Genomic DNA, 24,347 nt, shown 5'->3' with positions numbered 1-24,347 from the left:
AAATCTTATTGGTTAAAGAAATGCTGACTCACTAAGACCCATAAGATGATTTACACAACAATGTATTTACAAAGAGTAAAGATGCCAAGAGCTTTTACGAATTGCCACTTCTTCAAGGTGGTCCTATAGTGATCGTGGCTCTTGTCACAAATTACCCGAGGAAACGGGGAGCTCAAGTGGATCAACAACAACAACAAAGGCGTAATGTGTCAACACTTCGGGGTTGACTGAATACATCTTTTATTGTCATGGTGCTCCATAGAAAATCATATTTTTGGTGAGTATTTAACTTCCCATTTATAGTTCCTAGTAAAGTATTTTTGTCTCCCTCTATCTTTCCTCGTAACACTCATAGTAATTGTTTCTCCTCTTTAAGCACAATATCAACATGTTTCCTTAGCATATGTTCATACCAACTTAGACCATTCTCTCTCAACCACACTTAATTGTTCACAAATAAAAAAAATAATTTTTTTTCTAGTAACACTACACATCCACCTCAACATTCTCATTTAAGCGATATAGTTTTTTGTGTATGTCATTTTTTAATTGTCCAACTTTTGGAACTAACAAAATGCTTCTCTTAATATAAGAGATACTTGATGATAACATACGGCTCCTGACGTTCCTCACAATTTTAATCACCCATTTTTTTATTATGAATGTTATTTTCATCAATAATAATCAATCCAAGATACCTAAAGCTTTTAAGCAGTATATCTAACATTTGTGCTGTTTTTTTGTGGGATTTGCATGTGATGGACCTAGAAGTGTTTTGGGTTAAGCTCATGAGAATGCTTGAGTTTTGAAATATTTGGTTCTTGATAACGATCTTGAAATCCTGATATTGAGTGAATCCCTAAATTCTTGTAGTACCACGAGGAACTCGTTTCTTTTTTCTGCTGACACCTGTTGAAATATTTGGTACATGATAATGATCTTGAAATCCTGATCTTGAGTGACTCCCTAAATTCTTGTAGTACCACAAGGAACTCGTTTTTTTTTTCTGCTGAAACCTGTTGAAATATTTGGTACCGGATAATGATCTTGAAATCCTGATGTTGAGTGAATCCCTAAATTCTTGTAGTACCACGAGGAACTCGTTTCTTTATTCTGCTGAAACCTGTTGAAATATTTGGTACCTGATAACAATCTTGAAATCCTGCTGTTGAGTGAATCCCTATATTCTTGTAGTACCACAAGGAATTTCTTTCTTTTTTTCTACTGAAACCTGTGTCCTCAGATAATTGGGATTGTTTATTCTATATTCTGTCCTTGTGTGCTTGGACAATGTGATTGTTGTTGTACTGCATAGTTGGTTTGATAGCTTCGTATTAGTAATCCCACAGCACTGCTCTATGTTGGATCAGGAAACTTATCAAAATCTATTTGGAATTTCGGCTCCCCTGTCATAATAGGTGTTGGGACTTCTATGGCCTTGTTTTTGTTGTTTTAGTGTGTCATAATAGACTTCCACAACATGTGCTTCTTGGTATGCTGCTCCACGGCTTCCTTGACACTATATCCGTCTTAGGTTAAAATGCCGAGAGATATTGCATGGACAGGTACTTTGTGGTATTTTAGTTGGTGCTAACGATTTGATCTTGAAACTAATGGTAGTACTCATTTTCATGTTAAATGAATAAACAGATGTCGTTCTTGCTGACTTTTTAATGTGAAATGCATCACATGCTCTGGAAAGGTGACTGTTTCCTTGTTGTTCTAATTTGTGATGGTGGGATTCATATGTGCAGAATTTTATCTAGTGTTGTAGTCTTTATGTGTTCTACTTTGCTATGTTGAACATCTTATTCCTTTGTTTCATGCATTAGGGCAAGGAGAAAGTGGAAGCAACATTCAACCTCAGTCTAACCATGGATTAAAATTTTCTGGTATAAATAACATCCCTGCTTCAAATGTGTGCAGTACAGATTTTAGTGGCAGCGTAAATGCTCAAGAAAGTGCTTTGACAAGAACTTTATCAGATGAGACACTAGAATATGAGACTTTATGTTCAACATTGGATAGTGGTACTTATAACTTGGAGAGACCTACTACTAATGCTAACTCAAAATTAGCAGCTGTAGCTTCTGCCGTTGATTTAAAGCTAAATTTGCATCTTTACAAGGTCCGACTACTGCTGCTTACAAGGAACCTGAAGGCTGCAATGCCGGAAATTAAGCTCGCTATGAACATAGCACGCTTTGGGGATTCATCTGTCACTTTTGTTAAAGTCTCAGTTAGAATATGCTCGTGGAAACCATTGAAAGGCTATAAAACTATTGATGACATCCAGTAGCAGGTGTGATCCAGGAATGCTTTGTATATTCAACAACAATATGGGGTGCATATATCACCAGCTTGGGAAACATCATACTTCAGCGTTGTTTTTCTCTAAAGCATTAAAATGCAGCGAGTCTCTTCGGTGTAAGAAATCCCCTGAAGCTTTCTACTTTTTCTCAAGATAAATCACTATATATACTATACAACTGTGGTTTGCAATACTTGCTATGTGGAAGGCCATTGGTTGCAGCTCGGTGTTTTGATAAAACCTGGCCAATCTTTTACAACATTTGAATGCTGCTTGTCAGCTCTGGAGAAAGGTCTTCTAAGGAAAAATGGTTCATCATTTGAGGGTGAGGAGGTTAAAGTTCATATAGTTGGATTGGGTAGATGGAGAAGATTGTTGACTGATGAGTAATGGTGACTGTACAGTCAACTTCATATACTGAATAAAAGTGAAATGATACAGTCAACTTCTTCACTCTCTAGGAAGGAAGCAGATGATTCCAACTAGGCAACTTCTGCAAGTGCCAAGAACTTGAACCACAAGAATATATTGGTTGGTGATTCAAAAGCATCTAATGTCACATCGGCCTCCATACCTGCTAGTAATGGTGACTTCAAAGAAACCAAGGCAGGTATGATCTTGAGCACTAGGTTGGAGAGCTCTCTTTCTTCTTACGAGGAAATATGTGGAAAAGAAATCAACATAAAGCAGGCTGTGCTAGGGAACCTAGCTTATGTGGAATTGTGTCTAGGAAATCCATTGAAAGCATTATCTGCTGCAAAAGAGACAATGTAGACATGTCAGATTCTTTCCTGCTCCTGTAACAATCGGTAGTAGGTGACTGTACAAATGCTCAGGTGATTACCTTATACTAGAAGTTTGTACTGTATCAGAATTAGGGATTTATGTACCCCCACAGATAGCTGTTTGTAGAATAAACGTTCTTACATAGGCGCATGGTGGTGCTGCACATTTATGTGTTTGAACTGTAGCCCAGGTTTAGGCAAAAAGAGAAGAGCTCCTTTCCCCATCATTCATGTTGTTCTCTCGTTTAAAAGATCCTCTCAATTCTTGTGATCAGCCTTCTCTGATATGCTGAGGTTGTCATGGATGGACTCAAACCATATGGGCTTTTTGGTGCAATGGTGTGGCAAACAAATTTCTGTAAGTTCTTGGAAATATTTTTTCCCTTTTAGTTCGGTTTTTATTGGAATTTCTTTCACTTTGATCTTACCGTCAAGTTGTTTCCCAAATAGATCCTTTTTTTGATGATATATATATATATTATATTTGTAAGAGAATGGGATGAAAATTGACTGACTCATAGATAGTTGAATTGAAGCACAAACCAAGGGTTTGGTTTAAGTTAATACAGAGTTAATGGTGATTAAGTTAATCTGATGAATCGTTTAAACGTCCTTGACACTGTAGTCCTCCTTAATTATCATATTAAGTGCATGTCAATTTGGTTTAGGACAATCTTCTGTCCACGGACCGGGCGCAGAGTGGTTCGCGACGGCCCGCACCCGGTTCGAGGTAGCCCCGAACCGTGTTGGACGGGACGTTGCACGAATCACAAAGCGTAATGCACGTAGAGATCGGGACTCGTGGTGAACATGGTTACTCTTAGGTTTCCTAAAGGCGAACGTGGTGCGATTAACGCTCTCTAATCGCCGCAGGGGCATCATCCGAATCGATTCGGCTTCCGGCGGCGCACTCGGCGTTCCTTCATCGCCGCCACATTTACCGAGCAGTACCACCAGCTTCTCCGCCGCGCTCGCGAGCGCTCGTGCGGGATTCACTGCACTGCCCGCTTCTTAATCCGTCACGCCGACCGCAGCCTTCCTTCCCGTTCCATTCTCACCGAAGCTCCACGACCAAGGACCAACCTTTCTGGGTATCTGCGTTCGCCCGAACCATTCTCCTACTCTTCGAGAGTTTAACTCGTCTCTTCTTCTATTTTCCTGGATTGATTTTGGTGGTTGGAGAGGTGAAGGAATTCGGGGGCAATGGGACTGGGTCCCGATGAAGCCCCTTCTTGCTTTGTCAGCTTTTTATCTTTAAGCCGTTGTGTCTTTATATTCCTCGCCCTGGCTTAATAATGATGCACCTTCTTTAGGTTCATGTATGGTAGAGATGTTTGTTCCTCTTCTCTAGGTTTATGCTTTGTGTAGATGTCTGCTCATTGGGTTATATTTGAATATTTTTCGCCCCCAGTGCTACTTTTAGTATTTTCAACCAGTGGTTGTGACCAAATCTTTCTTCTAATCTGCAAATGAAGGTGCCCATTCACTTACCTAGATGGAGAAAATCTTCTTTCTGATACGAAAAGTTTACTTGTTTGTAAAAGTTCCGTTATTTATAATTGTTATGAAGATTCATGGACGACTAATTGGAGTGGTTTTGGCCACTTTCTTCTGAAGCGGCGAATTTTTTGTTTGTGCTTTAGTTATGGATTTACTTCAGAAAAAAAAAAATGAAGGGAAGTTTGTTGTAATGGTGAACACTGGCTTTTCAGATTTATGCTAAGCTGCTATACATGTAGGAATTTAATCATGTGGATGCATCTTCCTCTTCTTTTTTTGATGAAGTTTGACAAGCATTGATGTTCAGTAAATTCACCTTGTTTTTGGTTAATTCATTCTAAATAATGAGGAAGTCTGTCTGTACTGGGACAACGAAGAGTACCGTGGCTTGAATAGTGTCTTTCTTTCCCCGCTTGCTTCCTTGAGAGAGATTCCACTAAGGAGTGTAACCGTGCTTTATCGAAGAATCCTGCAGTCACTTTCTGCCACTTCGTGTAAGTAAAGCAAATCCATCTGTACTTTGCTGCAGCACGAGAAGCTTTGGTGAAATGAATCAATCGACTCTCCCTGTATTCGTGGACTCATTGAACAAAAACTTAGCCAGTTCAGTAAACACTTAAGAAATTAGAATAAATTCACCTTGTGGTTGTATACATGGGGCATGGACCAATAGTCCCATGTAGGTTGTGACTTGAGTAAGTTTGTGGCTCCCCTTTTTCTTTGATGTGCCTTTTTGCACAGGCAAGGCTATGTAGACCACGAGCCAAAGCTGATATTACCTCCAGGGAAAATAGACCATTGGTACACCCCTAATATAAGATACTTATTATTTAAAAGATGAAATGCATAAACTATAAAATTTTACATAGTCATCTTTGAGTTTGCTCAAATTGTATGATTTTTTTTGTCTTTAGTGAAGATCTTGTGGAATCAGATATTGTTGTCAAGAGATCAACTAATCTATAACTGTTTTTTCTTTCTGAGAGTTAGAAGGGATGAGCAAATAATAGAATAGATGTAACAGTCAAGCTTGGTCATCGTACAAGTGAGCATGGCCATCCTACAAGTACACCAACATTTATGGAAACTACTTTTCAACTAAAAACTAACAAGGAAAGCAACTTCAAGCAAGTTGAAGTATATGACCTTCCGGATCATATGGGAATAATAAGAAGCTTTTGGATCAGATCAAGAACTGCTTATGGGCATAATAAGAAGCTTATGTGAGTATTTGACATTGTTCTACATAGATCCGGGCTAGTCCCATGTGGATCTGGCTTGACTATTTGGATCTGGCTAGATGCATGTGGATATGACCTTCCAGATTTAGGTTAGATCATCCAGCTTACACTTTCATAGATCAAGGTCTGATTTGTGCTAGTCCAGGTTAGATCTACATAGACCTAGATTGAATCTTCATGAAAACAACCTATCTCTGCTTGGTTCTAGGTTGGACGCTCACAAATTTAAGCTAGATCCATGTGGTTCCTATATGCTGTGATCCAGAGAGGTGGCTGACGGAGAGATGAACAACTTTTTTATATATGCCGCCTAGGATGAGGATTATGACTGGAGAAATTAATAAAATTTATGAGGGGAAGATGGAAGGTAGTTGATGATTTTGAGCTTATGAGAGCCTCATAGATTGATTTGGTGGGAGTTTGTCATGGTTACTATCTTCCTATCAACTTGGATTTCATAGGTCAGAGTATGAAATTGACTTGTAGTCTCAATTTGTTGAGTCAAAGAAGCCTTAATGTTTGCAAGAGAACAATATTCCTCGATAACCGGTTTTTAAACTCTATCATCAAACCTTTATGGAGTTGTAAATATACAGATCTTGTACTTGATTGATAACTGAACTCCTTTGGTTTTTGCATATCTTATTAGCGTGTACTATGATGTGTACTGGCACTATATGTGCGAGGAGCAATGCCATTCTTATGTTTTAAACACATCATATTGTCCTTCAGCCACAGGCAGATCCTGAGCAAGTATGGTACTCTTTTGGTATTAGGATAATAGGATATTCATGAGGTGGACATCATAGCTGGTATTTGCTTATGTTGATGATTGACTTGGTGTCATGTTTGCATACTTGCTTAATGATTGAAGATATCATCTGGTGATTTGTTTCTTGTTAATCTTTGCCCAATCCACCATTAGCTACTTCAGACTTTTTTGCAACTTCACCGTGAGTTCCATCAATCCGGCGAACCTTCGAGTGTCCCTCTACCGTCCACCAGAACAATGTCAACGGCAATGACGATATCTGTTTCATGGTTGCACTTTCCTCTCTTATTGACCACTTAGTTTGTGTGGCCATTGTCATTGGGAAAGTGACTTTTATAAACTTGGTTTTAATTTTTAACTAGATGTAATAAGGCTATGAATGTGATTGTACTTTAGATTGCGTCAACATTCATGTGGAGTATATTTTTATAAATTTGGTTTAGTTTTCCAAACATTATATTATTTGTTATTTTTTCTCTTCTCAGTAAGAGGATGACAACCTTCTTGGAGCCCTCAAGCTTCTTTCAGGTACGACCCTCCTCTGTTCGTGCCTTCTCCATGCCCTTCCGGTCATATGTCGTATGTTGCTCCAATGGCAACCCCTCCACGGTAGTGCTCCTTGGTAGTTCTCGTGATCTAGAATCACGTGAGCGTAAAGTTGTCCGCCTTGGTCTTCCAAGCAAGGGCCGTATGGCTGATGAAACGTTGAGCCTTCTTAAGGTGCCAACCTTCCCTCTTCTTGGATTAACTCCTATTCTATTTGATTCTTCTATTTTCCAATCATGCCTGACAGAGTTTTCTTTGTTGTTCTTAGAATTGCCAGTTGTCTGTAAGGCAACTTAATCCACGACAATATGTAGCTGATATCCCACAGGTGATTTTCTTTCATTGCTGATATCCTTTGTATTGTGACTTTGTTTACTCAATATAAGCACTGTGTTCATGAAGATGTGAAGATGGTAGCAATCTGCAAATGTCCTGGTTGTATTTTGTGTTGGCTTAGTACAATCACTATACTTTGTTTCAACAAGATCAATCCAAGTTTGTTTTGATTTATAAATAACATATATTTTTGTTTATAAATTATACATCATTGTACCGGCATTACTTGTAATGCTACTCTATAATTGGTATAAGTGCAACATATACATGCCTGATTACATTACATGTTACACGACTCTATAATTGATCCACTTGTTTTGTCATTTGATGGTATTCATCTTGTAGCCTTGTCAATCTTGTTCCTGGAGGAGTTGAATTATAGGTTTATCTTTAAGATGCAAAACTTGGAAGTCTGTTATACTTATGAATTGGCTACTCTGTTTCCAATGTTGATTATATTTATGGGCCTGGATTCCAAGTTTAAGTTGGATATTAATTTAAGTACAGTAGCTAATGAGATACTATGTACTATGCAGGCAATCACCTACGGAAAAACATCTATGTTGCTATTTTCATTTTACCAGTTCTTTGTTGTGGCTTTTAGGTTGAGGTATAAATAAAATAGATGAAACTATTTATCTACCACAGTTTTAGAGTTGCTAGTGACACTTTATTTTTTTTACCATCTTCGTCAGTTCTCTTTCTTTTTTTAAAAGGAAATTTCTTCAAGCTGACATAAATCTTACCATGCCTAGGTTAGCTTTTGTTACATGGCTTGTGACAACTGTAAATGTTTCTTTTTTCTTTCTAACTTTTTCTTTCACCAGTTGTCACCCGAATTTAGCATCTTTTAAGGTAATGCTCATGTGTTATAGATTGTGACATCCACAAATGTTATTTTCAGCTCTCAAACTTGGAGGTGTGGTTTCAGCGACCCAAAGATATAGTTTGCAAAATACAGTCAGGTGATTTGGACCTTGGTATTGTTGGTTTTGACACAGTTTGTGAGTGTGGACAGGTAATTATATTGTATCACTAATATCTAGACTATTGCTACTTAAATAATAGTGTATTCTGTAAACGCTAATGCTAGAAAGCCATGTTTATTGTTGATTTTTATCAAACATTGCAAAATGGAGACTGGAAATCAGAGAAATAACATTTAGCTGCAATTTACAAAGCACCTTATTAGGTGTTATTTGTAAGTTAGGCATGCCTTTTGTAATATGTAGCTGTTTTCTAGGCTTGATATATAATGTCTATGGCTTCATAATATATCAGCTGGAATTGGCAAAATATTGTAAGTCAAATTCAAGGGCCTGTTACTGTTCTAGATTTATTATCCTAATCTCTATGTGATGCTGTGTGGTTAAAGAAATCAATACAAGTGCTTCAGTTTCCTTAGAGTCTGTCACAACTAACATGACCATTCTTGACCCTAGTTAGCCTATTTTGAAGCTAATTTCAAGCACATGACATACATAGACAGAGCAAATCTTCCATTTCTTTGAGTTTCTTTGCTTGGGCAAGAATGTATATTGACCATTTGGCCAGAGCCTCATGCAACCTGCTACCTATTTTTTAAGTTATTTGCACACAACTTTTAGTAATTATTTGTCTAGTTGTTGGTGATTAGTCTTTACTAGATTGTATAACTTTCCATAACAATGAAAGGATTACTTGAGATTGGATATCTGGTCAACTAATGCACTTTGCCAATACTTATTGAGAGTGTGAGATTTGTCTAAATCATACCTTTTTGACACATTCTTGCTGTTTGATCTGTAATTATTTCTGCTTCTACTCCTCTAGGGTTAGAGTTCTCCTCAGAAGTTATCTTTCATTTTTTCTTCTTTTAGTCTGATATTGAGGTCAAGAAGGGCTCTGAGATGGAAACTGTCAACTTCTGGAATAATCTGCTGTTGACAATCTGAAATTAGTCTAGGTCCACTAAGGTTGTTGCGACATTTTAAAAAAAAGCAGAGAGGTTCTAGTAATGACATCCAAAGGGAGTTATATTAGAACTTATTCAATATTCATCAGTTGATGTACTAATGACCTAGAGTATCTTTTCCTTTTTTGTTAGTTCTTCGTAATTGGATAAAGTTTGCACCCAAATTATGTGTTTGATTCTTGTTATAGATCTTCTCCGTTTCTTATCACAAGTTTGGGATTTGCACACTTGATACATTTTTCATGTATAATGATACAACAATTGTGAACACATAGGGTTAGGTTGATGTAACACTTCCCAGACCCCACATTGACAATAGCCTTGTGAATTAAGTTCACACTTTTTCTTTAGACATGTAATCTAGGGTTTTCAAGATAGATGGCATACTAGTGAGCATCATGGCAAGGGACATGAACCCAAACTGGTACATACATGAATAAAATATTTATATGATTATCAAATAAGCTATTTAATCAATTCTAGCAGATATATGCAACAATGAATGTCAATGGACAGCGAAATAGAACAGTGAAATATTATTAGGAGTTTAGGACCAACCATCTTAACATCTGAGTCCTCTAACTTGAGGAGAAAAGACAACCCAAGGATCTAAACTAAGAAAAAGTGGTCACTTTATTGCTAAAAAATTAGTAAAACAAGAAGGATATATGTAGAACACTTACAATCCTATATAGACTAATGCCAATTTGTACCTATATATTGAAGTCAGTCATTTGGAGTGATAAGGTAGTGAAGCTGGATTCACATCCAGAAAATGTTGCAACTTTGTAATCTTATGTTAGAGTTGTAGGATCTCATAAGTCATCTAGAAAATCCAAAGATTGTTGGGAATAAGTCTAACTTCACCTTTCCTAGGAACACTAGAGAGCACACTGGTAAGAGTCTCATGCACTGTGTCATCTCTTTTTTTCTTTTTCGGGGGTAACAGTTTAGCTGTGTAGATGGCTTGGAACAGGGGTTGGTACCAATCTTGGCTACATGCTGATATAATATTTTGCTAGTGAGGATGGCTCCTTGCTGAACCATGGACAGAAGACATCAAATAAGTGTAAAAGGTAGTGTCACAAATGATTGTGCTTTTTTTTCTTTTGCCTTATATATAGCTCAAATAAATCATAAACAAATTGAAGTTAGGGAAAAGTGAATTAGTTCAGGAGATTGATCTGCTGTGGTTTTGTAATGGACATATTGTGACAGATGATTTTGATCATCTCATTGATAAAGGTTCTAACAAAGCTTGTTTGTTTCTTGATTGAAAACCTACTTATCAATTTCTATTTGAATCTAAAATTGCTGATTTAGAAATTCATCTGACACTATCATTTTTCAGTATGCTTTATGTTGAATAGGTTTTCTGGTTATCACTTTTATCAAGACTTGTATACATGGGTATTTTTCTAAAAAGATTTGGAATGTTTATATTGTAATTTTACAGGGAAATGATGATTTAATTGTAGTTCACGAGGCACTTGGTTTTGGAGCCTGTCGTTTATCAATTGCGGTTTGTATGCACTGGTTTGGTTGTTATTATTCAAAGGAAGATCTTTTGGTTTCTAATCTGGATTTAAATTGAAAAAAGAATTGTAACTTCTACTCAGATTCCCAAGTATGGAATATTTGAAAATGTAAATTCCCTGGGTGAGTTAGCAAAAATGCCTCAATGGACAAAGGACCGACCTCTGCGGATAGAAACTGGATTCTCATACGTATGCTGTCTTCCAAGGTTTTTCTCTTTTGCTTCATTGGTATCCGGTGCTTAATTGTTGAGCTGTTAAACTCTCTCTGCACAGCTGGGGAACAAATTCTTTCAGGAGAAGGGTTTTGAGCATGTCAGATTTCAACGCTCCGAGGGGGCACTTGAGGCTTACCCTGCTGTAAGAATCCTTTTCGAACCTGTTTTCCCAGTGTGAACGAATTTTTATCTTTTTGTTGATAGGTAATATTGGCTCACAAAATATATATAAATTCAAATATGTAATTGTGCTCACACATTTGAAACAATATATGTATATGTTCAGACAAGTGTGTTGTCGGGTTCTATGGAAGTTAGCCTTGCCTGCGATGGTAAGGTTGCTTGTTTGCATCCTGAGTAGGCTGCATGCATTTATCCTAATTCAATCCTGCAATAGGAGGAGCCTTGTGCACTAGGCTGTCCTTTATGTACTGTAGGTTATTATTATAACTTTTTTTTTAAAAAAAATTGGTTTGGTCCTGGCCTCTTCTTTTTTAAATGTAGTTTGTACATTTTAGCTTGAGACAAATTTGGGGCTGACATTAGGGTCCCATGCCTCGTGTAACATTTGTCTAATTTTTAGTCCCCGAACTTTTAACACTCTGTCACGGACTTAGCTGGAATTGCCTAAGTCGTGAGGCACCCTTGAGACCAAGACGCGAACTTAGCTTGAGTTGCCTAAGTCGCGAAGAGCGCTTGCGCCAACTTCTCGGATTTAGTTAGGATTGCTTAAGTCATGATGTGTCCTTGCGATATGCTTCCGCAAAGGTTAGCCAATTTGCAACCTCACTCAGGTCCAGAAGGACATGTAAAAGAGAAAGTTGATTAGTTCGAAAACGAGTAACAGACAAGTCCCAATGTTTCATGGAAATGGAAGCTTTACAAGCAATTCAGCGAGCACCTTGCGTGCATAAGAGAAAAGAGGGGAAGGAGGAAAACAAGGACTTTAGATGGTAGAACGAACAGTTGCAAGTCCACAAACAACTGCTCACTGGGTGCCGAGCGCGAAGGCAAGTTCCCGTCAAGAAATCGTTGTGAAGATTTTTCAACGCCCAACAATATACCGAAGCCCCATCCATCCCTGTGCCACCCGGGGGGTTCCAGGGTGTTGAGATGGCTGACGTTTCATGTGCAGCTGCAACTTGCAGAAAACAAGATGTGGCATGCGAAAACGGAGTTGTTTTGGGCAGTTCGGCCCGACGAGGTGAGCGGTCGCACTGCAGTGCTACAACCTGTTCGAACATGCATTTTTACAAGCAAAAACATATAAAACTAAGGCAAAACATGCTATCATGTCTCGGTACAAGCATGCAAAAGCGACGAACGGTTCGTTGAACGAAGTTGTTGCGGGTGCGCGACGATCGTTTGTGACAACTCCTGTACCAGTTTCCTGTTAGCTCACTAATAACCTCATTTGGCATTGTACATTGTACTACTCTCATAGCCAGGGTCCAATTTGATAAATCGTTCTATGAATTATGGGTATTGTTAGGGGTAATCAATAAAAATCAAGTTCAATTTTTATATATGTATATGCACCTTTATGTGTGCGCTTATATAGTCAAAGCTTTTTAAATTTATGTTAAAATTCTTGTTCATTTCTTTGAGCCTTGCTAGGCTTTTGTGATTGCACAAACTAGATTAGAACTTTTGTAATCCACTATACTTAAGTTCTAAATACCAGTCAAATTTTGGTTTTTGTAATCTTTTGGACTGGTACAATATTAGTATACCAGATGGTATACCAAATGCCAGCCTATACCACTTGGTATCATTGAATAAAATGATAAATAACAAAGTGAACAGTATCATACCAGTATCAGCCATATGATCTGATACAGATGCTTGGTTAGGCTGGTAATATTGGTTGGTACATAGAAGACTTCTGTAAAAATTTTAGTTGCCAATTGTCTTATCAGTTAATTTCATGCCTCAGTTATGATGTTAGCCAAATGAATTTTCCTCGTCTTATGCCATATTTAAAATTATTCCAATAAGTTATTAATAATTGCCAGTGACAGACAGTTCCCTTTTTGCATATATAGTTATACATGGAATTATGGGACTGCTTTCATGGTTATACATGTTCTGTTTCAGACACTAGTTGGTTTTGCAAGCTAAGTGGTGTATAAGTACTGTTGTGCTACCTGCTGTACAACTTTAAGTAGGTAGCTTCCTTTTCTGTTTTGGGAAATGAAAATAAGATTATACGCTATAGAATAAAGAAAATTGATAGGTTTAGCCAATGAGGATTTCTTTCCTTCAGGTGTTATTCTCCAAATAACAAAATATGTTCCAGAGTGTTGTGCGACTGCCTTCTCTGTGAATCTTTATATCCTATTCTGATATCTAGATTTGGCACTTGGGGAATCTACTTTCTTTTCTTCATTAGATAATTTGATCGGTTGTTATTGATTGACTCAAGGATTTCAATTTCAGTCTGATGCCAGTTTTGATAATCTACTGGAGCTGTATAGTATCAGTATACTGATCCATATTGCCTTGTAACAGTTGAATAAATATTATCAGGATTGGTACCAGACCATTTGGTATGACACCAATCTTTGCCCAAACTGGTAAATGTCACCAACCGGTATTTGAAACAATGGATTGACTCATATAAGTGAGTGGATTCTTTTCTTCCTTATGATCTTATACGACAACCATAACAACCATAATCCCTTGTGTCATGACTACTTCCTTATGATCTTAATGATATAATCAAATTGATCAAAAAGCCTGAAACGTGGAAATGACTCCAACCTGGTTTTTGAAACTGATTTCTGAAAGTACTTTCTAAAAGTTAAAAGTTACTATATTTTTTGGTAGTCATAATTTGCATTGTGTATCTTCTTTGTCCTATTTTAACTCTCCCGCATTTGGTTTTGCATGAGATTGCTGTAAATGTGGCACCCTTCTGTTAGTCACATTATTTATTTGCTTGGTTATCCATTTAAGTAAACAATCTGACTGGTTTGCTCTTCAAACGCTTATCATAAAAGTTTCTTGGATGCTATATTCTGTTACATTTTACTTCAAAAATCGTGTTGTCTGTGTAGCACTTAGTTGTGAATGTGTTGGCTAACTATTTTATGTTGGTTTTCCAACTATTATCTTCCGGGTATTAGATTTTTCAGTGGGAGAATACCATTATTCCTTTCAGTGTTGTGTAACTATTTTTGTTGCTTATTTATTTTAAACTTCTTTCCGTTTCCATTCTCTTTGACAAGTAGTTGAAATTGGAATTGCCATCGATACATGGACTGAATTTATATTTGCAACATCTTTGAGTTCTGTCTTGAGTGGCATTCGCTTGCTGCTCAGGCTAATATAAACATCAAATATTTGGATTCCTCAAATTTTCCATGAGAACTTATCTTTGCTTTGGGTAAGTTCATAGTCATACTTGTAACGGTAAACTGTGAGAATTTTCTGGTGTTTTATATTGTTTCAGATGGGCACAACTGATGCTATTCTGGATCTTGTGAGCAGTGGAACAACATTACGAGAAAACAACTTGAAAGAAATCGAAGGTGGTGTTGTTTTAGAAAGCCAAGTACGTGCTAACCTTTTAATATCACTTAGTGCTATTACCTATGGAATTAAAAAATATTAATTTATTTTCTTTTAATCCGCTTCTGTTACGTTGGCTGTTCTGCAGGCTGTGCTTGTTGCAAGCAGGAGATCCTTAAACATGCGCAAGGGTGCATTGGAAATTACTCATGAGATACTTGAAAGGCTCGAGGCACATTTAAGGGCAATTGGGGTAGTAACGGTATGGCGAACAGGTTTTTGGTTGTCGTGATCATCTTCTTGTTTTCTTTTGTTTATTTGTGTTTCCATGATATAATGCAAGGTCGTCGCAAATATGAGGGGCAATAGTGCAGAAGAAGTGGCTGAGAGAGTTCTAAGTCAACCATCATTATCTGGCTTGCAGGTAAATGGTACACTAAACCAAGTCCAGTTATTAATATAATTCCTGATGCCCATATCCTAGGGACCTCTACTGCTGCCTTACCACTGCCTTGTCACACATCTGTGCATCGTTACTGCTGCTGAAATAGAGAGGGATTCCTGTGTTTTCTTGGGTTTGAAATCCTCTAGATCATCTCCAAATAGAAGGAAAACTACAGTTCTCACAAATGCCCCATCCAGTAATGAGGAGAAAAAAGAGATGAAAAGAGTGCAACATAGTTTGCTGTAACAGTTTCAGATTGGTTACAGATGATATGACTTAGTAAAATATTCTCTAGCCAATTTAACTTTTTGATGCTTAGGGGGATGAATAGGGCAAAATTGAGTCAGCCAATTTAGTATTTTCCCTTTGAATTGTTATCTATAGCTTAACCTAACCTACTAAGTTGATTTCAGTAGGCTCTCCAAATTATGACTATAGGTCTCCATTGTATCCTTGTTGAGCTTTGGCTGTAAACAATGTTTTAAACAAAACCAGTATGGTGTTGTGAGTTGAGCAGTCTAGCAACCTTATCTCGTGCTATATCTCTTGGGATCACCAGAAACAAAGCAGGATACTTGATTTGATACTGATACTAGTTGGTTGGATAGGTATGGTATTGGTTTTTAGTATACCATGTGCCAGTATAGATTATGTGTGGGCATTGATGGGACCAGCTGGTATCATATTTGGGCCTGTCCTTTCCCTTTTTGATGCATGTTTGATCCCAACTTTTTAATATATTTTCATGACCTTTATGAACTGTGTCATGTAAAAATAGAAGTAAAACATCATACTGGACTGGTCTTTTGAAGGTTTTCACCTTCAATGCATATTTGACCCCCGTTGTTCTAAATTTTTTTATCTATCATTTATTGTATCATGAAAACAAGGAAACTAAAACTTCCAAAAACATAAAATTAATTTCCATACAAGTTTAATTATTCATGCGAGGTTAAGATATTTTTTAGATTCATAAGTTTATAACGTACATACTTGAGTATATGATACATTTTTTGTAGGCTCCTAATACCAAAATGAATGATATTGCTTCCCTAGTTAAATGATATTAGTAGACTTTGTGGTACATGTTGGCATTATCATAGTAACTTGATCACTGGATAACGGCCCTATATATTACAGACTTTATATGCTTCTCCATCTGATAAAGATGGGAGAGGGGCAATGGTTCCATCTGCAATTGAGCACCAACACTGCTATCACTTTGCTTCTCTAGTGGGAAATAGGAGGCCTCCGCAATCTTAGCTAGGCTCCCTCTCATTTCCTCAAAGTCGGTATCTGTCTTCTCCTTACCTTTTCCCTTCCTCTCATAAATTTTCATAGACTTGAAGCTATGATCTTTCATCCTAGGTACACCAGTAAATCTCTGCTCCATGTGCCACCTCTCTTAGGTTGTGGCAATGCTGGCACTAGCCATCATGATTGATTCTATTGACATCACTATCGTCGGCTTTACAAAAAGTGATATTTCTTAATATGCTTGCAATTTGTGGTTTTCTTTTCTTTTTGGCAATTTATTGGAAGTATTGTCATTGATGGATTTCGTTGCTCTTAATTTGCTTCTGTTGATTTTAAACTTATATTGATTCATTGAAACAGGGGCCTACTGTAAGTCCGGTGTTTCGCAGTCGTGATGGCAAGGTCGTATTAGACTTTTTTGCGATTGTCATATGTGTTCCCCAAAAGGAACTTTACAAGTCTGTTCAGCAACTGAGATCAGTGAGATGCCTTCCAAAACATGGATTCTATTTATACATCTATTTGTGCTATCTTGTCTACTTGGATTGTCAGAACCTATTCGAGAAACTCTTTCATTTAATCTATTCAACAACCATAAAGAGATATCTAGCTTTTTGTTGATTACTGCACGCTTCCAAGATTATTCATCTCAACTTCTTCGTCTACTGCAGATCGGTGGCAGCGGGGTCTTGGTTTCTGACCTGACTTATATTTTCGAGGAAGAGACCCCAAGATGGCGCAGGCTTCTTTCTGAGCTTGGATTATAATCCTCGTCATCAAGCACTTTGCGGTGTTATCTATTTCGTAGCAACAAACTAGGATTTGAGCATCAAATGGAGTCCATTGATTTAGTTCATGTATAATACTCGGACACCAAAGTTAAACCTTTCTGATTATGTTGATGAAACTTTTCATGGACAACTGGAGAACACGGGTTGTGCATAAGCATTGTGGAATGTGGTGCATAAGCATTGTGGAATGTGTCGACAACACGGGTCGTGCATAAGCATTGTGGAATGTGTCGACATATCGAGACATGCAGCTTTTCTTAGAGCTCATGATGGAAATTTCACTGTAATAAATTAGTAGCATTCGATTTCTTTTATCGTTTGACCTTTCTTGTTGGCTTGTTTGATGGATGCTGGTTAATGTTGGTAGATTGAATGGCCACTGTGCTTGACATTGCTCATTTCAATAAAACATACAAAATAATTGCGCATAAATTATAAGTAATTCGGGTAGGTTTTTGGCTAAAAAACAACAGTAGAACCAATGGAATAACATAAGCATTTTTCAAGGACTATAATATCCTCGTCCCTTACAAAGCAAATCTTTTATTCAAGGACTCATAAATTCTAGAACAAAAATGTTTATTCGATCGCCACATTTCTCCCCTCTCCATTATGCTGAAGAAATTTGGAATACCACTTGCCCGAACTCCTATAATATCTCGTCCTGTTTTTCGTCGTAAAATCGACTCCAACTAGTCCATAACGAGATGTATAACCCATTGTTAGCTCATAGCAATCGATGAATGACCACGCAAAGTATCCTTTTACGTTCGATCCATTCCTGAAACATTATATTTCCATAAACCAATCATTAAAAGAGTTAATATGTAATATTACAGAGAATTATTAAGACTCACAAACTATATTTATGTCATTCACATAATACACACTAATTCACATACAAAAGAGTATTGCCATATCATGTGTGATATGGCTTGTGATTTTAATGGCTAAGGTGTAGTTATACTTGCACAAGATTCAAGTACCTTATGGACGGAAGCAAGCTTTCTATGTACTGTTGAATGAAGTTTGTTCTACGGTCGTCGTCCTGTTCATGTTGTCCGTTTGCAGGGTCGACGTTGAACTCCGGATACCCTAAGGAAAACCACAGCACAGTTCATGTAATCTGCAGCAAGATCTGAAACAAAGTGTAAGCTTCGACAAAGGTACCATTCTCGTGGATCAGGACCGGTGGATTTCCGTATGTTACTTTCATGTACTCGAGTAGCTTTTGCAGAGCCCATGGAGTTGCAGGGAACGTAGGTGCGTCGTCCGACACAAAATCCTGACGCGAGTTTTGGTTCCCGTCGGAAGAAGTTCTTACCGTTTGCTTAAGAATCGGCAGAGTTTGGGGGGGCACCTTCGTGAGTATGATGTTTGGCACTGCATCGGTAGCTGATGAAATGAGTTGAGTTGCAAGAACATCTACAGTGATGCATGAGTTGAATCGGATGTAACCAAATCATTCTCTTACTTGCAAATTTCACCGACATGTCGGTGTAGTATTCTCTGCCGCTCTCGTCGGGATCATAGGTAGCTGCTTCCAGAAAGACTGCAACATAGTGATTCAGTCCGATGAAGTCGAACGATCCTCTCAGCATCTTTGATTCTTCTGGTTCGAAGGACGGTAGACGAGACCCGACGAACTCTCTCATGACAGAAGGGTAGGTTCCGTACACAAGAGGATCCACGAACCAGCCGATTTGGAAATCCAGGGCTCTCTTCGCGGCTGCTATGTCCTCTGCCAAGTCCGTGAAGGGCTCGTACCAGAGGGCAAGCAGTGTGATCCCGATGTAACCTCCTTGTTTCACCTGTTCCACGAGATCCATGTGAAGCTGACGGGAGTGGAGCGAGAGGAGGAAGAAAGATCGAACCTGGTACTTCTCTTTGTACAGAGCGGCTGCTGATGCATGCGAGAGCAGAAGGTTATGTGCGGCGATGTATGGCTCACTGGAGGAGTTGCCCTTGGTGCAGTTGAGGCCGAAGGGATAAGAGCAGCGGCCAGGCGCGAAGATGCCGAAATCGTGGCCGAGGACGGGATCTATGTTGGGTTCATTGATGGTGATCCAGTGCTTGACTCGATCCCCAAACTCGCTGAAGCACACGTTGGCGTAAGCGGTGAAGTCCTCTCTGCATCGAGACGGAAGCCATCAAAGCCACCGTATGCTGCCGTGAAGAACAATCCGAGAGAGAGAGAGAGTGAAGGTGGAGAAGGTTACACGATCTTTGGGCTCAGCTGCCCGGCGTACTCGTCTTCCAGTGCTTGCGGAAGGTCGAAGTGGTAAAGAGTGACATGAGGCTCGATTCCTGCACCAATTCTTCGGCATTCATTTCCCACCCCAACGCTAAGAAGAAGCTTCACTACAAATCAAGCATACCATATCTTTTGAGCTCATCGATCAGGTTGTTGTAGTACCGCAAGCCTTGTGGATTCACAGGCCCTCGACCATCTGCAACAAGCATATATTAGACGGAAATCACCGCTACAAATGTCTGGCATACATCATCTGTGGCAGTGTTGTTTTGTTTACTGGGGATAACTCTGGACCAGGAGATGGAGAATCTGTAAGCATCGAAGCCCATCTCATGCATCAGCTTCACATCTTCCTGCCAACAAATGAGACCAAAACAACATCATCCTCTTCTTTCCTCTCGTCTACCGAGAGCAGAGTGTCGTGCAACAGTGATGACGAGCCTCACCTTGTACTTGTGATACTGATCAGCTGCTACGTCTCCGGTGCTCTGGTCGAAAGTTCTCCCTGTCATCGACAACCCACATTAATTACTTCTTCCAACAGTAGATTACGTTATGTGCTTGTTGTATGTAGCGGCAATGGTGGAGGGAGCAACTACTAAACCTGCATGCGTAAACGTGTCCCAAATGCTGGGTGTTCTTCCCCCCTCTGCAGCTGCACCTTCTACCTGCATCAAAGCTACAACAGTTAATTTACGATCGATTGCAGAACCATCAAAGCTTCCTCTCTCGATTCATGTGATTGGATCTATTACCAATGGTTCATACCTAAGATTTTCGGAATTAATCTATAAACTTTTATGATCTGCTTCGAACAGTATGACTGTTGGATAAGTTCTTTTATGATCTGCTTCTTGCGAGTGAATTATATGCTCTGTCTGTAACTTCGAACAGAATTTTCATTCATATTCTTACTAATCTTTTTCCAGCAGTAAGAGAAATCGTATGTAAAATGCATGCTTATTTCTTTTGCTCAAAGGGGAGAGAAAGAAATATAAAGAAAAGAGTTACCACCTGATAAGCGGAGGTGCCTGCGCCAAAAATGAAGCCGGCGGGGAAATCGTCTCTGCTGAGTGCCTTCACACGAACAGCCACCGCCAAAGCAGAGAGCAACAGCAGCCGCCGCTGCAACAGAGCCCGCCAGCTCCCCATCTCCGCCACGCCACCTTCCGGCGCTGTATTATGTGGCCGAAGGCAGGCCTTCGTCTGCTCACTTATAGACGCACAAAGGCCCGAGCGAGCTGTGGATGATGGATGACGACGCGCGGTCGTGGTGTCAATACTTGTGTGGTGGTCGAAGGGGCGACATTCGTGTGGTTTGTTGAAGATAGAAACGAGGAATGGATACAAAGTTCCTTGTCAGCGAGCGAGAGGCGTCGTGAACCCGACAGCAGAGAGGCTAACGAGGACCGTCGATGCGAGCTCTGCAGGCGTATTCGTCGAGACGGCAGGTGGGGGTCTCTCTTCCGTTTCGTGATGCCCGTCTCGGTGCGCGTTCACGTTATGGAGATCGGCATCTGCCTCGCGTCATCCCGTCTAATTACATATTATCTTATATAATTATATAATTAATTATTTTTAATATTTAATACTTATATTTTTTAAAAAATATATTAATATTTTTTATATTTATAAAAATTAAATATTAAGATTCTTATATAGGATTAAAAAGATAATTTTATAAAATAAAATTAAAAATAAAAAAAATTATTAAACAACCGTTTTACTTTGATAAATATATGAATTTCAATATAACTTTTAAAAATATAGAGATTAAAATACTAAATATGATTAATTACAGAAGATAATATATAATTAATTTTACGACACCGACATAATAATTTAATCAATATTTTCTCAAACCGTGGATTATAAATTAACATAAATATTTATTTAATCAATATCAGTGAATCTAACAATATCTGTACGATGCTTAAGTTAGAATATAAATATAATAATTATTTATATTGAGTATATATTCATAAAAAAATATTATTGCTCGTATTTAGTGAATAATTATTTTAATCGTTGGGTGTCATCAATTGACTGTGAGAGTTTGATTAGGTATTGCTACGGTGGAATAATAGCTCAACTTATTGCAAAAGACAAGACAAAACAAATTGAAAATGGAATGGCGTGGCCACGAAAGTCAGACGGATTGAATGGCCTCATCGCTACAATTTCAACAGTTTTAAGGTTCTTAAATGGGACTGTACACTTAAATATCCCTAACGTAGACGAGTGGCAATGACTTGGTGACAACCTTCCGGAATAGCCAATGCAATCCGGCAGCGGCCACAACACGTTGCTCGACGAAGTGGAGTCGCCATGGCAGGCACGCTGCAGTCGTGTCTTTAGACCGAAGAGAGTTAAAGAGATGGGGCGAGAGAGACGTAAATAAAAAGTGGTTTGTCTGTGAACGAAGAAGAGATGGGTGAGAGAGAGACGTAAAGAAAAAGTGGTCTGTCTGTGAACCCGCAAGTCGTATAGGTGGATAGAGACGGCTGAGAAAAGTTGCTTTTGCTTTTCCGGTGAACTCATCGAACACGTATCATCGATCGACGCTTTCAAGTTAGGCTGCTCGCTGATGGTTTGCGTTTGACCTCATTCACTTCTTCTTGATACGGAAAGAATGCGAATTGGTGACGGAGATATCGGCGTGACGTCTAAATCAGTGTAATTTGGTTCGAATACGTATGTGTATGTGTAAAAGACTCCCAAGTAGAGTTGAGGAGGACTTTGTTGTCGGATCGGGTCGGGTTTCTGATGTGATTTTTTCTCGATACTCTAATTAGTCGGAAAATGAAATATAAGAATTTCAAGTGAACCATGATATGATTGGATTTTTATAATTAATTTAATGAGAAAAATATTTCATGATATGGACTAAATATTCATTTTAATTTTTATATTGGGTCGGGTCATTAAGTCCTCAATCATTTTGGTTTTGACTTAATTATTATCGTATGTATGTCGAGTCATTAAACATTTCACGTATCATCAATTTACTATTATTATTTATTATTATATGGTTTTTATTATTGTTTGAGCTCCGGCCCATCATGGCCCAACCCCTGTCGCAAGTCCAAAACCCAAAACCCTAGACCGGATCTCCTTCTGCGAACACCACCAACGGCGACGCCAGCTTTCCCGTAAGCCCCATCTCCTTCGTCGAACACCACCAACGCCGACGCTCGGTTTCCCCCCATGTGGAGGAGATCCCCAATCCACCTCCGCCAATCCTTCGTCGCTCGCTCTTTCTCACAGTCCACCTCGATCCCTAAGAATCTGCAGCGCGTCCGCGACCACGGCTTCGACGACGTCATGGAGGTGGAGAAGAAGGTACGCCGCGCCCTCCACCTCCAGTCCTACCTCCTCTCCCAGCCCTCCGGTTCCCTCCCCGTCTCCCAACTCGACGTTGTCGCCCGCCGCTACCACGCCTTCGGCCCCCACGAAACGGGTAATTTCCTCCTCAAGCACCCCCACGTCTTCCACGTGTTCGACCACCCCGTCCAGCGCCGTCTCTGGGTCCGCCTCACCCCCCGCGCCGCCCTCCGCCTCCGCCAGGAGTCCGACGCCGTCCGCTCCATGCTCCCTGACGCCGTCCGCCGCCTCCGCAAGCTCCTCCTCCTCGCTGCCCGCTCCCGCCGCCTCCGCCTCGAGCACATCCGCCTCGTCCGCCACGACCTTGGCCTCCCAGATGACTTTTTGCAGTCCGTCGTCCTCGCCAATCCCTCCTTCTTTCGCCTCGTCGTCTCCTCTGACTTCCCCGACGACCCCCGGGCTAAATATGTCGAGTTCGTTGACGAACCTGACGACGGCAATGACTTGGCGGAGTTCACCATGTGTGCCATTGAACGCACCCGCGAGCTCCAGTACCGTGAGCGCGGCGCTGACGCCGAGGACTCCCGCTTTGCCTTCCTCATCAATTTCCCCCCGGGATTCAAGATCGGCAAGTACTATAGGATCGCGGTGTGGAAGTGGCAGCGGCTGCCCTACTGGTCTCCTTATGAGGATGTGTCCGGCTATGATCTCCGGTCGCTCGAAGCACAACGGCGGATGGAGAAACGAATGGTGGCAACAATACACGAGTTGCTGTCTTTGACGGTGGAGAAGAGGATGACGATGGAGCGGATTGCACAATTCCGGCAGGCAATGGGGCTGCCGAAAAAGCTTAAGGCGTTCTTGCTGCAGCACCAGGGAATATTCTATTTTTCGACGAGGGGGAATCGTGGAAAACTGCATACAGTGTTCTTGAGGGAGGCATATCGCAAGGGGGAGCTTGTGGAGCCAACTGAGTTATATCTAGCAAGGAGAAAGCTAGGTGAACTGTTGTTGCTTAGTCCTAAGAAGGCAAATTTGGATAGGATGCTGACTAGTCTTGGGAGGGGCATGGATGCGTTCAGTGGAGGGAGTGGTGCTAAGAGTAAGCTGATTGGCGATGAGGGTGAACAGAGAAGTGAAAACGAGGACAGTGGTTCTGATTCTGGTGTTGAATCTCAGTTTGTTGATTGACAAAATTGAAGTTGACCCCAAGTTCTAAGGATTATCAATCTAATTATCATTAAGTATTAATTTAATCTTTGAAGGTACTCACTGGATCAGAGCTTAACTGTCTTATTAAATGATCGTCACTTGCAAATACCTTAGGTAGATGGCAAAATAAAGTCAGTTTTGATCTGAATATCAAATTATTTACTTCAATTTGTCATCGAAAAGAGTTGAAGTTGGAGGAGCATAAGATCATGTCCATGCTGGAAAGACAGGAGATATGTTCCACAGGATGCTTGGTTTTGCATGAACTCTGACTTTAAGAGATTGCCACGGCATGATGGAATCATGTGAGTTGTTCAAATTGCTGCTCATTCCAGATGAAGGAGCTGCATCAC

At 39.6% G+C, this 24,347-nt stretch overlaps 4 protein-coding genes across 6 annotated transcripts in view; 3 read left to right on the top strand and 1 right to left on the bottom strand.

Moving 5' to 3' along the window:
* Nucleotides 1-3,239, top strand: part of LOC103970918 (uncharacterized) — a 39,070-nt gene extending 35,831 nt beyond the window's left edge. The window contains exon 4 of the mRNA XM_018820266.2: nucleotides 1,833-3,239. Within this exon, the coding sequence (XP_018675811.2) occupies nucleotides 1,833-2,299 (467 nt within the window). The 3' untranslated portion in view covers nucleotides 2,300-3,239. The remainder of the gene's footprint in view (nucleotides 1-1,832) is intronic.
* Nucleotides 3,240-3,938: 699 nt separating this feature from the next.
* LOC135652075 (ATP phosphoribosyltransferase, chloroplastic-like) lies at nucleotides 3,939-17,518 on the top strand. 2 transcript variants are annotated; one of them, XM_065172720.1, is made up of 12 exons: nucleotides 3,939-4,187; nucleotides 7,095-7,329; nucleotides 7,424-7,483; nucleotides 8,396-8,509; nucleotides 10,902-10,967; nucleotides 11,065-11,172; nucleotides 11,257-11,340; nucleotides 14,653-14,754; nucleotides 14,860-14,973; nucleotides 15,055-15,135; nucleotides 16,774-16,893; nucleotides 17,085-17,518. In XM_065172720.1, exons 2-12 carry the CDS (start codon nucleotides 7,102-7,104, stop codon nucleotides 17,178-17,180), a joined length of 1,173 nt encoding a protein of 390 aa, XP_065028792.1. In that variant the 5' UTR covers nucleotides 3,939-4,187; nucleotides 7,095-7,101; the 3' UTR covers nucleotides 17,181-17,518. The 2 variants fall into 2 exon arrangements, with proteins under 2 accessions (XP_065028792.1, XP_065028793.1); XM_065172721.1 differs by lacking the exons at nucleotides 10,902-10,967; nucleotides 11,065-11,172; nucleotides 11,257-11,340 and having other exon boundaries at nucleotides 4,053-4,187; nucleotides 17,085-17,344.
* A 159-nt stretch (nucleotides 17,519-17,677) lies between these two features.
* LOC103970573 (beta-glucosidase 32) lies at nucleotides 17,678-20,721 on the bottom strand. 2 transcript variants are annotated; one of them, XM_009384393.3, is made up of 11 exons: nucleotides 20,473-20,721; nucleotides 20,063-20,126; nucleotides 19,905-19,963; nucleotides 19,736-19,811; nucleotides 19,583-19,654; nucleotides 19,424-19,511; nucleotides 19,079-19,334; nucleotides 18,679-19,015; nucleotides 18,375-18,599; nucleotides 18,191-18,299; nucleotides 17,678-17,985 (listed from the first exon to the last, which is right to left on the bottom strand). In XM_009384393.3, exons 1-11 carry the CDS (start codon nucleotides 20,608-20,610, stop codon nucleotides 17,784-17,786), a joined length of 1,626 nt encoding a protein of 541 aa, XP_009382668.2. In that variant the 5' UTR covers nucleotides 20,611-20,721; the 3' UTR covers nucleotides 17,678-17,783. The 2 variants fall into 2 exon arrangements, with proteins under 2 accessions (XP_009382668.2, XP_009382669.2); XM_009384394.3 differs by having other exon boundaries at nucleotides 18,375-18,587; nucleotides 20,473-20,719.
* A 1,814-nt stretch (nucleotides 20,722-22,535) lies between these two features.
* LOC135653427 (protein ROOT PRIMORDIUM DEFECTIVE 1-like) lies at nucleotides 22,536-24,038 on the top strand. The gene has a single exon (XM_065175393.1). The coding sequence runs from the start codon at nucleotides 22,666-22,668 to the stop codon at nucleotides 23,971-23,973; it is 1,308 nt and encodes a 435-aa protein (XP_065031465.1). The 5' UTR covers nucleotides 22,536-22,665; the 3' UTR covers nucleotides 23,974-24,038.
* The last annotated feature ends 309 nt before the right edge of the window (nucleotides 24,039-24,347 follow it).

Source organism: Musa acuminata, chromosome BXJ3-11 (assembly GCF_036884655.1).
Source record: "Musa acuminata AAA Group cultivar baxijiao chromosome BXJ3-11, Cavendish_Baxijiao_AAA, whole genome shotgun sequence".
Lineage (NCBI taxonomy): Eukaryota > Viridiplantae > Streptophyta > Magnoliopsida > Zingiberales > Musaceae > Musa > Musa acuminata.
The sequence above is the reverse complement of the archived record's forward strand: the minus strand, read 5'-3'. Positions and strand labels throughout refer to the sequence as shown.

Excerpts from the sequence above, each read along its gene's own strand:
- LOC103970573 (XM_009384393.3), bottom strand. The coding sequence starts at position 20,610 with ATGGGGAGCTGGCGGGCTCTGTTGCAGCGGCGGCTGCTGTTGCTCTCT. Across the intron at positions 19,335-19,423 it reads CAGCTGAGCCCAAAGATCGT|AGAGGACTTCACCGCTTACG; the intron begins GTAACCTTCTCC and ends GTCTCGATGCAG. Across the intron at positions 17,986-18,190 it reads AGCTTGCTTCCGTCCATAAG|GAATGGATCGAACGTAAAAG; the intron begins GTACTTGAATCT and ends ATAATGTTTCAG.
- LOC135653427 (XM_065175393.1), top strand. The coding sequence starts at position 22,666 with ATGTGGAGGAGATCCCCAATCCACCTCCGCCAATCCTTCGTCGCTCGC.
- LOC135652075 (XM_065172720.1), top strand. The coding sequence starts at position 7,102 with ATGACAACCTTCTTGGAGCCCTCAAGCTTCTTTCAGGTACGACCCTCC. Across the intron at positions 11,173-11,256 it reads TAGAAACTGGATTCTCATAC|CTGGGGAACAAATTCTTTCA; the intron begins GTATGCTGTCTT and ends CTCTCTGCACAG. Across the intron at positions 14,755-14,859 it reads GTGTTGTTTTAGAAAGCCAA|GCTGTGCTTGTTGCAAGCAG; the intron begins GTACGTGCTAAC and ends GCTGTTCTGCAG.